Source organism: Heterocephalus glaber, unplaced genomic scaffold, assembly GCF_053883595.1.
Source record: "Heterocephalus glaber isolate CG9 unplaced genomic scaffold, H.glaber_assembly_v1.0 deba00001532, whole genome shotgun sequence".
Classification (NCBI taxonomy): Eukaryota; Metazoa; Chordata; class Mammalia; order Rodentia; family Bathyergidae; genus Heterocephalus; species Heterocephalus glaber.
In genome coordinates, this window is record NW_028258330.1 from 25240549 (window position 1) to 25255448 (window position 14900).

At 46.9% G+C, this 14900-nt stretch overlaps 1 protein-coding gene across 4 annotated transcripts in view; it reads left to right on the forward strand.

The window, feature by feature from the left end:
• The window catches only part of Raly (RALY heterogeneous nuclear ribonucleoprotein), a 78333-nt gene extending 66242 nt beyond the window's left edge, over nt 1–12091 (forward strand). For all 4 annotated transcript variants that reach the window (XM_013066709.3, XM_087188884.1, XM_021246934.2 and 1 more), the window contains exons 3-9: nt 4291–4555; nt 5394–5466; nt 7660–7826; nt 8468–8581; nt 8824–9086; nt 10402–10450; nt 11738–12091. In XM_013066709.3, the coding sequence (XP_012922163.2) occupies nt 4300–4555; nt 5394–5466; nt 7660–7826; nt 8468–8581; nt 8824–9086; nt 10402–10446 (918 nt within the window). In that variant the 5' untranslated portion in view covers nt 4291–4299 and the 3' untranslated portion in view covers nt 10447–10450; nt 11738–12091. The remainder of the gene's footprint in view (nt 1–4290; nt 4556–5393; nt 5467–7659; nt 7827–8467; nt 8582–8823; nt 9087–10401; nt 10451–11737) is intronic.
• Nucleotides 12092–14900: the final 2809 nt, after the last annotated feature.

Consider the following 14900-nt stretch of genomic DNA (forward strand, 5'->3'; position numbering starts at 1 on the left):
GAGATGTAAATTGCATTTCAGAGCCTGGTGGGTTTTAATTCGCTTAAGGCTGCAGCTTTTATGCAGCCATTGTTTCTCTCCCAGGTAAAGGTAAACACTTTTACCAGAGTAGCAGCCCCATTTCTTCTTTGTTTTTTTTTTTTTTTTTTTGGTACCAGGATCGAACCTCCGGTCTTTGCGCTTGCACAGCAGGCGGCGAAACCACTGAGCTAAATCCCCGGCCCGGCCCAGCCCAGCCCCATTTTTTCTGATACTGTGTCCTCTTCCAACTCCTGAGAGGGGTGCTGTGGGGGGACTGTCTTGTACTAACCTAAAAGAAAAAATAGAATATAAAAATCCTGGGCCTAGAGGATCTTGGGGTAGTCTTGGCTATGCCGTTGAGTGAGTTAACTGTGACATCCTGGCCAAGTCCCTTTTTCTCTCTTCACCAGAGTGAAAGCATATAAACTTTGTATTTACCCAAGGTCCCTGCTAATCTGACCTTGGAGAAGTCTCTAGAAATGCACCTGGTTTTCTCTCTTCGTTCCCCATCATTACCACCAAGAACAGTTCTGCCACCCACCTCTCAGTTCATGGCTAAGCCCAGGCTCTGGAACTGCAGATACCTTGCTCTCTTTTACATCTGGTCTGTGAGGCAGGTTGGGCCAGGGAAGAAAATAGCCTATCAAGTTAAGCACCTTCTGCCGAATAGGATATCAGTATTTTTTAGGGTTCCTATTCTAAAGTAGGAGGAAGAAAAATATAGAGTGGAGGAGGGTTTTGAGTTGAGGGGTGGTTGCTGTGAACGTGGGGTTTTGAGTCAGAGAATAGAAGAAAGGTGCCTGGGACCTCTGTGTGTGTTGTCCCTGTCCCCCGTCTCTGCGCCCCCCCGCCCCCAGTCCCGCCATTTAAGGAAAGCCTGCCAGCCCCTTCTCATCATTTCCTGGCAGAATATCATCACGTTCTCCTAACATTTATTAAACACTTTGTCAAGTCTGCCTTCTACATTACAGGACAAAGTAAGAGTACAAATGGACACCCTGCACCATATGTCTAAATACTTGAAGGCTGTAAGCAAAGCTCACAAATTGAGATAGTTATAATAACTAGAAGAAACATGTCTATATTTAGAATTCTTGAACTCTTAGGATTTCTGTACCTCAACTCGCCAGTTCAAGGAGACATAGTGTGGATCCCACTTCCTTTTCATTTCCTGTTCCTAACTCCATTTCTCACTTTGAAATGCATATGGGTAGTCATTCAAGTTTTACCACACCCCCACAGATGATTGTCCTTTTGGGGTTAGGGCATCTATACAGCAGCAGCACAATCCTCCAAAGGATTGTGTGGGTCTTAAAAGTGGGTTTGTTATTGGCCACTCAGGTCCACATGCTCAGGTCTGTTTGTTTCCTGCTGACCAAACCAAAGGTGGCTAACTCCAAGGAGATAGAAGGGCCTTGTTTCGCATCAAATCACTATCTCACTAGATATAGGTGTTTGAACCTTTTATAGCAAGGACCAGAGGGAAGGGGGAATACAGTGAGACAATAGACTTCTCTGTGTTTCTTTTATCTCTCCTGGACCCTGACTTCTTGGTGCCAGCACGTGCATATTCTGTCTGTTCATCTGGGCTGAGGAGGAGAGAGAACGGCATTTATGCCCTAGGTCTAAGTTTGGAGAAGCCACTTGTGTCTAAAGGAAGCAATTCTAACTTTTTAAAGTTCCATTACTATGCAGGTTGCAGACTGGGGGCTGGTTAGGTGGGTGCCTAAGAGCATGTTCCAGGTGGACTTTTCTCCTTAGCCTGGCAGATTCCTCACCTAGAAGATACATTTCCTGAGTTTTTTGTTGTTTTTTTTTCCTACAGATTAGCAAACAGACCTTCATGTGATAGGGCTCCTGGCTGATTCTCTTTGGCATAATACAAAATGTGCTCTAGTTTGACCTTGACCTTCATCCATAATGGGCCCACGAGTGACAGTGTTAACAGAATGAGAAGCACTATGGTCAGAATAATTAATCTTGTAAGGACCTAACAGTTTGCAAAGTTCTTTTATGTACATTTTCCCAGACGCCAGGTAATGAGATAAAAAGACTGAGTAGGACCAAACCTGAAAGACTACTCAACAGCAAAAAGTGAGTGCTAATCCCTTCACACTACCAAGCTGAGGTGCTCAGCAAATGCTTCCTGCTCAGTGGTGGTAGAGGCCCCTGGCAGAGGTCTGAGGGAACTCAAAACTGTCGTGTCCCTGCTAGGGCAGTGGCAGAGCCAGCAGTCATCAGCAGGTCTCTGAACCATCATCACTCCGTCTCTTCCGTCTCAGTCCACAGCACAGACCTGGTTGGCTCCCATCAGCCAAATCAACTGGCATCTCTGGCATCAGCTCTGAACAGAACCAGTCATCTGTGTTCATACAGGCACCCACAAACTTTTTGTATATACTGGTAAATGTATAAGGAATTAATCCTTGAGTCACTTGTCATCCAGGTAGAGGGACTTGTCAGAACTGTGAAGAATGGGGAGTCTGAGGAAACTAACATTGCATTGAGCATTTCCTGCTGTGTATGGACAGTGTTAGATGTTTTTATGGTTTGTCTCCTGTGTGTCCTTTACTGGTTTATAAATGCTAATTATTGGGTCTAAAGATAAATTGAGTAACAGGTGTCTGTCAGTTCCAAGTCCCAAAGCCGATACCAGGCCCTTTATCGGTAGCAATATTACCCTTCAGTCTCCTTGCTTTAGAATGTTCCATGCCTGTCCCCAGTATGTCCATTGAGCTTAATGCAAACCCAGCTGTAGGAACTGTCAGAATCCCAAATCTCTGGTACAGCCTGTGAGTTCCTTGTAAACAGTGCCACCTGCTGATCAGAACATGCCAATTTCCAGTCTGGGAGCATCTGGGAGAAAAAAAAAGAGGTTTCTATCCTGGTGGAACAAAAGCTTAACAGATTTCCTTCCCCAACTTACACTCTTCTCCACTGAATTTACTGAAAAGATGACCTCTCTAGCCCATTTTAGGTAAATGAGCTGTCAGGGTGATGAGTTTCTTTATATGCTAGGGGGCTTTAGCACCTTGTGAAATGGCTCTAGATTGAGATTGGAGTTTCAACAACCCATGCACATGAGCATAAGACTGGGACAAGGAGTACAAAGGCCAAGGCTTAACTGTATACCTTTTCTAATGAAGGTGAGCCTTCTCTTTCTCTTTGAAGCTTGTGCCCAGCTGTAACCCCTGGGGTAAGGGCTGGGGGATCTTCGGGGTAAAAGTCATTGCCACAGTGTAGAAAACAAAAGCCTAGCTGAAAATTCATCTCTAAGACACGGAACAAAATTTTGACTGTGTAATTAAAAATGATAATCACTAAAAATAATTTTCAGGGCCAGGGATTTAGCTCGGTGGTTTCACCGCCTGCTGTGCAAGCACAAGGGCCCAAGTTTGATCCCCGGTACCAAAAAAATAATAATAACTTTCAGATAAATATGCCATCATGCTAAGATATTTAAATTGGCTTTAACTTGGGAAGCAGAGTGATGAAGCTGAGGGAAATGGCTTTAGAAACCAATTGACCTGTGTTTGAATGTCTGTTACTGGTAAGTTAATGATCTTGACTAGAGCCTCAAATTTCTGTAAAAAATAATGACAATATTCACTCTTGGGGTCTGAGGATTATTCTCTATATCATATGCCACATTTTGTTCACAGTGAGTGCCAAGACTTAAATACTTTTTTCAAAACAACGGTACCAATAAAGACAGTCATAGCTTTGTCCATGTCTGTATCAGACTAAGCAATTTTTGTAATATACTGTTATTCTGGAACAAGCATTATAGAACTTGAGTTACCATGTGTCCTCTGTTATAGTTTTACACTGAAGGAACAGAAAGAACATGTAGAAAAATCTTGAAATCTAGATTCTAAATAGGGGTAACGTTTGAGACGAGTGTTAAAGATGTTGTGGGCTTAAAAGAATTAAGTCAAGCAGACTAGACAGTCCCATTCACTAGCTATTATTCACCAGTATTGTGAACTCTCAGAATGTTAGATTCTTCCTATGTACAAATATGTGGATCTAGTTATGTGAATACCAAATAAAGGAACATACATAAAGATAAAGCATCTAGCATGAAATAGCCAGTAAGTGGCAAGCCTTGGTAATACAACAAGAAAACAAGATGTGGAAACAGGAGGCTAGATGTTGTAAGGGTGGCAGGGTGTAGGAAGGCAAAGAACAATCCAGTCAGGAGTGGATCATGAGCAGCCCTTGTGCCCATCCTGGGGACCTAGACTCACAGTGACATTTTGTCCTCAGGTGGCTACCATGTCCTTGAAGATCCAGACGAGCAATGTAACCAACAAGAATGATCCCAAATCCATCAATTCTCGAGTCTTCATTGGAAACCTAAACACAGCTGTGGTGAAGAAATCAGATGTGGAGACCATCTTTTCCAAATATGGCCGTGTGGCCGGCTGTTCTGTGCACAAAGGCTATGCCTTTGTTCAGTACTCCAACGAGCGCCATGCCCGGGCAGCTGTGGTAGGAGAGAATGGGCGTGTGCTGGCCGGGCAGACCCTGGGTAAGTTAACCCTCTCTCAAAAGGGCTCTCCTAACATCCTACAAAGTAGCTGGTGTCCTTTATTCTCTTGTTCTCCTAGTAGCCTCCTTCTTTAGCCCCACCACCACTTCCACTCCTCTGAAATGTTATAACTAAAGTAGTTATAGGTGGTATTTGTTGTAAATTAAGTAGTTACAAAGCCCCTGGAAAATGCTTCTATCCTGTCCCTGCTTTCTCACTACTTCTTAATAACAAGCTTTTTGGTTCTATTTAAAAGGTAGGTTCCCCAGAGAAAGGGAACATAGTGGACTGTTATCCCAGCCTATAGTTTACTCAGGTTGGAACCTTTTCTGAGAGCCAGGAGAGAGCTAAGAACACAAGAACAAAGTAGGGCAGATCCCCTTGGCCTTGGTGGTACATGCATGTGATGTGACTATGCTGTTGGTCTGCCTTGGAATATGTACTCATTGTTGTGTACATATTTCTGTATATGCATAAAAGGTGACATCTGTATATAATGTATTCGTGAATACAGAATGTATAGATGTGACAATATGTGGGAACACCCTTATATGTAAATGTGTGTGATGTACATAGTATGTGTGGTTGGTTTGGGAATGTGCGTGCATGTGTCTGAATACATATGGAATATATAAAGAGGCATATCCATGTGATATCTGGGTATGAGTCTGATTTTTGAAGACTTAACTATATGAAGGCCTTTGTCTACTGCCTCAGTACCATGTATATGTCATACAAACACATGAATTACTGTGTGTGTGTGCGCACAGTGGTGATATGAGCACAGGCTCACTGCCATCATGCCAGGATTCTGACTGTCCCTCTTCACTCCCCACAGACATCAACATGGCTGGTGAGCCCAAGCCCAACAGACCCAAGGGGCTAAAGAGAGCAGCATCTGCCATATACAGGTGGGGTACTCTGTCTGTCTGTCTGTCTTGGTAGGATGGGGTCCTCTTTCCACAGAGGGAGTAATTGCTGGTAGTGACTGTGCTGAGCCTAGAAGTTGGAGAGGCATTTGAAGTTGAGGGCCTATGGAAAATGGGCTGAGTGGCCAGCCACCCCTAAGCTCCAGCCCTCTCCCCTTTGTTTCCCTAGTGGCTACAGCTTTGACTGTGATTACTACCGGGATGACTTCTACGACAGGTGTGCAGGGGAGGGGCGTACCCAGGCATGAAACAGCCAAGCTGGAAGGGTCCTGAGAGATTGCTGGTGCAGCCCACTAAGTCCTCCAGTTGGGAACTGAAGCCCAGAAGTATGGATAGGCATTTGCCCAAGGTTGCTCCACAAATGACTGGCAGAGCTGGGACTAGGGTCCAGTTCTGCAGGTGTCCAGAGTTCCCATCATCACACCACCTTGCCTTATAGTCTGAGTCTGACTTTTCCTTCTGATGAAACACCAGGGGACTGTACAGCCAAGGAACACATAAATGTAGCCAGCTAGAAGACAAAACAGTACAGTGCCAGTTGCAGGGAGTTTGATGAATCCTCATACTTTGCCTTTTCAGTCACACACACACACACACCCACACCCACATCCACATCCACCCCCGCCCCCACCCACCCACCCACCCACCCACCCCCACTCCAGTACTGGGGATCAAACTCAGGACCTTGTGCTTGCCAGGCAGGTGCAGCACCACTGAGCTAAATCCCTGACCCTTAGCCTTCTATTTATAGCCATGTGGAGGTCTGAGTTAGTCCTTGGTGGGTTGTGTCCCACTCTCAATACCCAAACTTACCCAGACCCCAGACTTCAAGCTGTGGGCTCCCACTCCAGTGGTACTAGCCACATTGTTGAGTAGAAGTCACGGTGAATACTGCCCCACCCTTCTTCCTCCCTCTAACTTACCCCAGGCAACCCAGGAAGAACAATCTTTTTGAGCCTTGATATTTCTCACCTGTGAGTGGTTTCAGGCGATGTTGTGATATGGTGGAAAGTGCCCTAGACTGGGAATCAGAAGACTTAGGTGCTAATACCAGCTCTGCCACTGAGTGAATTATGTGACTTTAGGCAAATTCTGTGAAATGAGCTTGCACCAGATCATCCCTCAGGGCTCCTCTACCTCTGGGATTCTGTGGTTCAGTGATTCTGACCAAGGCCAGAGCCGCCCCCTCCCCTTGGGTGTAGAAATACAGGGTCCAGGATTGGGTCCACTTCCAGAGACTGTCCATCTCTAGCCTCATCACCATCCCCAGGGTAGGGAATTCCTGAACAAAGGAGTGCCACGGATGGCACTTTGAATTTCCTGGTGGTGGCAGGTGTCATATATGGCATGAGGAAATAGTATCAAAGTGTACCCCTCACCAAGGCTGTGATTCTCTGTAGAATAATGGTAGTAACACGTGGGAGAGACATCTGCTAAGCCCATTGAGCTTCTGTCTGGTCAGCAGAAAAGGAAGTCCTCCTGGAGAGGGCTGGGTGATAGTGCTGGTCTGGGGGTCCTGGCGTCTGATTTGAGTTCCCCAGCCTTGATGTGCTGTCAAGCTGTGGCCTCTGTCTGGAGAGTGGAGCAAGAAAGGTGTTGAGGAAAGGGATTGAAATCTAGCCTCACATCTCGAAGTTCTAAGTACCCTGAAATTCTGCCTAGCATGCATTATAAAGTGTGTTTTTAACCAAGGTCTTATTCTTTACCTTCGCTGACTTGACGCTGAGTTTAGTAGCCATCCTCATTAGGTAGATGGGAAAACTGAGTCAGCTCAGGGAGACTCAGTGATTCCCATTTGTACTGCTTGTAGATGTGCAAACTGACCAGATGTTGGGGTGGCAGAAGCCAGGTTGTGTAATAAGGCAGGTCTGGGTCTCAGTGATCTAGGGAAGGCTTCCTGGGGCTGGTCTGTTTGCTTCTCTTTTGACTTGGGATCATTACCACCCACTGCCTCTCCTGCCAATACCTGTCCAGACAGGCTGGAAAGGTAGATGTTAAGAAAATAACAGCAACCATCAGGGCCCAGAAAGTCTTCGCAGGGCCTTTTGGGAGCAGACAGAGGTGTATAGTGCCCTCCCTGCAGCTGCTCACTAGCCAGATGTGTAGGGCTAGTGCTGCAGTGCTTCCTGGTGGCCACAGGCCATACTACAGCCTCTGGCCTGTTTGCCCTCACAGGCTCTTCGACTACCGAGGTCGCTTGTCACCAGTGCCAGTGCCTAGGGCAGTTCCTGTGAAACGACCCCGGGTGACAGTCCCTTTGGTCCGTCGTGTCAAAACTACCATACCTGTCAAGCTCTTTGCCCGCTCCACAGCCATGACCACTGGCTCCACCAAGATCAAGTGTGAGTAACTCTGTCTTCTTCCTGGGTAATTTATATTTTTATCATTAGCAAATAATACAATAACATTTTTTTACATTGGAAAATAGAAAAAGGAACAAATCTCCCACGGTTCTACTGCTCTAACACAGCCAAATATTTTCATGCATTTCTGAGAAGAAAATGCTGACGTTTGAGGAGGAGGGCCTTGGGATGGGTACAGAGTCTAGTGTTGTTACATGGAGCACAGTAAGGAGATAGTATTATCTTTTCCTCTACTAAGGACGAGGCCAGGACTACACAGCCCCATTACTCTACATTATTTCTGATGTTCACACACTGTAGTCAGGTACTCAGGAAATCCGACTATAAGAGAGTCTCCAAAGAGACTCTTACACACTGTAAGATAAACTCCAACTTATAAACAGAGACACATGTTCTTGCTGAGGTTCTCGGTCCCTTTCAGATTAAGAGGTCTTGGAGAGGAATAGCCAGATTCAGAAGCATGGGCTAGTCACTCTTGGGGTGGCCTCCAGGCAGTCTAAGAGGCCTTTCCCCTGGCCAGGAAAGGAACAGCAAAAATCTGTCTTTCTGATTGACAGAATAGGACTGGGGTTTTGTTAGATTTAAGCCCCCAAGTGACAGCCCTGTCCCTCAATTCCCAGTAAAGAGCAGTGAGCTGCAGACCATCAAGACAGAACTGGCACAGATCAAGTCCAACATTGATGCTCTGTTGGGCCGCTTGGATCAGATCGCGGAGGAGCAAAAGGCCAACCCAGGTCAGCCTTTGAGGGTCCTCACCCAGCTCAGTGACAGGGCAGAGTATGGGGTGGGGGGGTTAGAGCCTGGGGTGGGGGTCAGAAGCTGGGGTGGGGTTCATATGCTAAAGTGGCCTTCAATCCCAGAGCCCGCAGATCCCAGTCTCCTTGGACCCATGGTGCTGAGACCAGCTTCTGCCAAGGTGCTGGGCAGTTGCTCTGGGCTGAATTTTAGTCCCTCTTCCTTTACCCCAACCCTCAAGATGGCAAGAAGAAAGGCGACAACAGCAGTGGTGCTGGTGGTGGCAATGGCAGTGGCAGTGGCGGCAGCGGCGGTGGTGGTGGTGGTGGTGGCGGTGGCGGTGGCAGCGGCAGTGGCAGTGGCAGTAGTGGCGGCGGCGGCAGCAGCAGGCCACCACCACCCCCAGAGGACACACCTTCTGAGGCAGGCACACCCCAGGAAGAAGCCCAGACTCGAGACGACGGTGATGAGGAGGGGCTGCTGACACATAGCGAGGAAGAGCTGGTGAGGGCTGGTTAGGGGCGTGAGTGAGAGGGGCTGGGACTGGACTTTGCAATCTAGTGGCAGGAGGGCAATGGGGGGACTCTAAGCTGGTTAGTTTCCCTGTAAGCTCTCTCTCCCTTCTCCTTCCCAGAGGTTCTAGTCCTATGGTGTGGAGGGAAAGTGAGCAGGGAAAATAGGGTTGCCTATTTGATAATCACTCAAAAATCCCACTAAGAACTGAGGCAGACCTAGGTGAAGCCCAGGGTCTGTTTTGGCTTCTGTTTTCCACATGGCCTAGAGAAGGGCAAAAACTTACATTCCAGGAGAGCACACAATCTGCGAAGTTCTGGAGGGCAGGACTAGGGTTGCTTAGGGGATCCCACAGGGAGGAAGTGAGCATCAGTTCCACAGGAGGATTTTCTTCCTTTTTTTTTTTTGGTACCGGGGATCGAACTTGGGACCTTGAGCTTGCAAAAGCAGGAGGCAGAAACACTGAGCTAAATCCCCGGCCCCCACAATGACCCCTAAAGGTCGTTGCTGCTCAAGTATGAAGCAGACCATCTTATAAAGGAGCAATCTCCTATCCATGTTGCACATGTTCAAGCTGAGTCTGGGGAGCTTACATTGAGTGGGAGGGTGGATTAGACTCTTGAGTCTGTAAGATATTTGCTGTATATGTGCAGCTTGTGTACTTAGTGAACACCTGTTGAGCACCAGCAAACTTGCTAACTTCGTTAATCTTAACAGACCTGTATTACTGTTCCCACGTTTTACCCCATGAAAAAACTGAGGCTGTGAAGGGTCAAATAGCTTGCTCAGGGCTTTATAGCTAATAAAGCCATGCCAGAGTTGGAGCCCAAACTTCTCCATTGAGTCTGGACTTCATACTTTTCATCACTGGTGGGTTCTAGCAAATAGACAGATGGGCTCATGGCCATGCCAATCAAGTCCTCTGCATGTCCAGATTGTCTCTTTCTTTGAACCTAGCCTGGTATTTCTACCTTATTCTCTTGGGCTTAGTAGTCTCCATAAAGTCCCTAATTAAGACTTAGATGCTCCAAAGATAGGGAGCCCACCAGTCTCCAAGGCTTTCAGCCTACTCTGGTCCATAGAAGTGTGCTCTCTGCCACTTCTACAACTGTCTGGCCCCTTCTGTCTCCTATGGGGCCTTTGAGGAGTCCAACCCAGCCTTAGTCATTTCCCTTGGCTGTCCCTCCTCTTTCAAACTGGGTCCTCCAGATGTGCTCCAGGCCTAAGACCTCCTGTATAGGTGGCTCAGGGAAGAATTCAGAGCTTGCAGTGAGTGATGTGCGGTTTCTGCTTGCCTTCTCCTCAGGAGCACAGCCAGGACACAGATGCGGAGGATGGGGCCTTGCAGTAAGCAGGTATGGTGGTCCTGGGAGCAGAGGGAGGGAAGCAGTGAAGTGAAGGGTATCCTTTTTCCCTGAAACAGACCTGGTAAGCTAGCGCTATACTCAGGAGTGAAGGTCCTTCCACCTGTAGCCATTTTGCCACATTCCTCTGTGGCAGGAGCCTGACAGGTGGAGGACCAGGTGCCATCATACAGTGCACAGCTAGGCCCACCCAGTAAGAGTTCTCAGCACACTCGGAGCCATGTTGCTTTTTTTTTTATCCTTAAGGAGCTCCTTGCCTGAGAGAAAGACAAACTGTTGCAAACCAGTGTGAGCAGGACAATAGAGGGAAGCTCAAGTGAACAACCTACTCATGATTGATGGAGTGGCATTCTGCACTGAGGGAATAGCCTTAGCAGAGACATGGTGCTCTGACAGTCCTGGGAGTGTGGTGAGGCCAAGAGCCTCCTGTGCTGTATGTAGTCTACCTCTGCACAGTAGTGAGAAGACACTGTTTGTCATCACAGGGTGATGATTGTGAAGTATGTTCTGTGCTAGGCTTAGGGGCTTGGACTTGATCCTGTTGCGTGGAGAAAATGCCCTGTGTGACAGGAGCTACACCTTCTTTATCTGATTTCATCTTCAACTCTGCTGCAAGGTTAGGATTGTGCCAGTATTACAGACATGGAAACTGAGGCACTGAGGGTGCAGGGAGATGTCATATATCTCACAGGATCCCAAGGTAGTGATAGGTGGAACTTAGGTTTGAACCCAGTGGTGTGCAGCCTCAAAGCTCACTATCTGGCCCCTGTCCACCACCTTGTACTGCTCTAATCTAGAAGAAAGCCAGGTCATGCCTAGCTCTGCCCACGGTCTGACCCATTCCCTTGGGGCCATGTTCAGAATAAGATGGGATTGGTAGAAGAAAATCTCAAAATACCAGTGCTCCCAGGGGTGTCTTGATACATGACCCATTCATGCTGTTAAGTACTCCATCAGCAAAAGCTTCCAGAACAGTTTAGAAAATTCTTCATGTGTAGTCTTTCCTCTTAGAATTTTATGACATGTATTACCTGGGAAGCTAAGTTTTACTTTGGAAGCTAGTTCACAGATAAGTGTAAGGGGCTTGCTCAGGTGAGGACATGGAGGCTCAGGAAGGGGTGGAGGCTCTCTATGGTTCCATAGCCAAAAACGTGATCATATTACAAGGCCAGAGCCGTAGTGCAGGCATATCTGTCTGCAGACATCATTCCACCTTCTTTCCTACCCCGGGTCCCTTCCTGTGAGCCTTAGTCTCTTCTTTGTCTCTCTGTTTCTCAGCCTGACAGGAGCAATGGCCACCAGCAGGAGAAGGGCATCACTGTCCAAGGCCTCAAGCCAGGCACCCACCCCCTGGATGCCAACTTGTAGCGGGTACCAGAGGAAAGCTGGCAGCAGGCACTCCTTTCCCCCATGCATCCCAGGCCAGTGCCACATCTTCTGCAGGTGGAGTTATCGGCTACCCCTTCCCCATGACCCTCCCTGTCTGTACTGTCCAGGCCTGAGGGCAGAGCACAGAGATCTCCCCACACTCTGCCTTCCCTCCCCAGGACATTCCTAGGCTTAGGGTTTTTCTATAGGTTTGGAGGGGGTTGGTATAGGACGGAGACCTTAACAATAAAGAGATTGGATCCAGCCTGTTTTGAGATGAGATGGTTTGTTTTTTGCATGATAGTATCCTGGCCCTTCCGCCCACTATAAAGCTGGTCTGATGAACCACTTCTGTCTTGACCTTCTTTACTTCTCTCTCCCACAGGACACTGTCTAGGGCAGTGATGGCAAACCTTTTAGAGTTTTTAATGATAAACAGCCTGCTGCAACATGGGTACCATAGGTTCGCCACCACTGGTCCAGGGTATCTAATACTCATCTGTACGGGCCTTAGTTTCCTCAGCTTAAATGGTAAAAAGTGGCCATTGGGAGTGCCAGAGAGGGTCAGATGTGCTAGTGCCCATGAGTGTTCCTTGCTGGCTGAAGTGCCAAGTAATTGTGACCCATTTACCATCCAGTAGTAGATTGTAGTCTGTACTTTTTCTTAAGCTTCTCACTTAAGTCTGTGCCCACCTCTAAAATGATTTTAGAATCTGCCACTCCCTCTCCCTTCTGTTCTGTCCTGCCTTAGGACACCATGATTTTATTCACTTAGACTTGTTCCCTCACCAACTTCTCCCATTTCGCACCACCCATCCATAGTGGTGTGACCGGCCGGCCTGCCTCCCTCCCTCTTCCCTTTCTTCCCTCCCTTTCTTTTTTTCCTTTTCTCTCTTCCTCCCCTCCCAGAGGTTACACAGACAGAAAAGGGCTATGAAGGAAGCAAAAACAGAACACAAAGTGGATTGGTCATTTCAAAGTTAACTTCCCCTTTTTGGTCAGGCTCTCCTTTAGATACGTATGTAGCCAAAATTTAGGCATTTGTGGTACTCTGAGTCACCCTTTTTGGGGCCTTCTAAAGATCTCAACATAGCCTCATAGATATAGAGCCCTCATAATCACACATTTGTTTGAATTTCAGCCATTCTCACCAGAGAGACATATTCAATAAATGGCTATATTTGAACATTAAAACTCTTTAGGAGGGTACAATGTGGCAGGAGGACTACTTTTGTTAAGAGGATAATACCAGGTTTGGAGTATGCTTCACAGTCAGGGTCTCTATGAATCAAACCTAATGAAATCAAATAGATTGAAGAAGTCAGGGGAGGAATCTGTTTCAACCAGGTAGTATGTTTGTTAATTATTACAATTGAGTCTCTACAATACCTGTTGTAGTTCTATGTGGAATAAGAAGTGTCAGAAACTGCAGATTCCTCCCTATTCGGGTAGTAGTTAGCAATTTTAGCATCCCAGGAATGGGTAAGAGCTGGGGGTATAGCTCAGTGAGCACTCATCCTGAATGTACATGGCCCTGGGTTTGACCCACAATACCACCACCCCCAAAATGAGAAGAGGGCTAACTTCAGTTGCATTAGGGATGTAGATAGTCTATAAGTAGACTAAAGACCTGGAAAGATCTGGATTTGATATAACCCACAGAAACTACTGAAACTCACATAGTTGTAGCCACCAGTTCTGTAGCATACCTTCCACCGAGGCCTTGACTGTAGGTTTTAGTGGAGGATGAAGGCTGGGCATGGGATGATGCTCAGGCTCACTGGGGAATGGAAACTCCCAGGGAGGCCTGTTGCCTTCTGTATCTACTACAAGGGAGAGGGAATTTCTTGGGTGCTCTGCCAAGTCTTTTACATAGATTCCATTATAGCCCTGGTAATCCCTTAGTGGGGTAAATATATTCACCCCATTATAGGTTGGGAAACTAAGACTTAGGTTGAATAACTTGTCCAAGCTTATGTCGCCTTCTTGAAAGTGGATGCATGATGCACATCCCCAGTTCCATCATGTGACTAATGAGAATGCTTGATTTCCATAAGCCTCTCCTCGCTCTCCTCCTCTATGCACTCTTCAGTTTTCCTGACTGCCTGTGTGCCTATACCTCTACACCCTTTTACAGTACATACTCCCTAGATAACCTAACCCATGGCTTCAGATTTCGTTATCTCTATTCTTTCCATGGGCACCAAGGGGATGTGTAATCAGATACCCACTGAGCAGCTGCATCTGCATGTCCACAAGGAACTCAGTTGAGCCCTGTCTTGTTCAGCTCAACTATTTTTTCATGAATCCCCATTTTGGGGATCAGCACACTATCTATCCTGTTGCCCACATCAACATCTTCCACTTCTCCCTCTCGAGATGTTAATTTGTCCATGGCGTCTTGACTCTTAACACCTTTACATCCCACTGTTAGATTAGACCTTTCTCATGTCTTACTTGGTATTACTTCTGTAATGACCTTATCTGCCCTGCTGCTTACTTCCCACCAGCCTTTGCCTGTCACTGCTAGAGTTCCTCACTACCCACAGAGTAAGATCCAGACCCTTGGCATGGCATAGAAGCCCTCCTTTCTCTGGCTTAACACTTCTGAAATTCATCCTCTAATCTTGGCCCACAAGGAACTAAGACTTGTGCCATCTGACTTAAATGAGCTTTTACATATGTTATTGCCTCTATCCTGAATGCTTATGTCTTCTCCCTCTGGCTAATTCACACACCTTCCTGGCCTGATGCACAGCTGCCCCTCCATGTGCTCCTTCTATCACAGCTCTTACCACATTATGTTTACCACTGGTTTGCTCTGTTGTTACCACTAGATTAAGGTCTTGGAAGACAGAAACAGCCCTGAACTGCAGCAGGCACTTCTGAACATGACAGCTGTGTGGTAGCACTGCAGTGGTTAAGAGCACTCTGAAGCCCAAATTCCTGGAATTGCATTCTGGTGGTACTTGTTACCTTGGATGAGCTGCTTACCCCAAGACTTCAATGTTCTCATCTGTAAAACAGGACAATAGTAACATAATTCAGAGGGTTGCTATAAAGAGGGTCTGGC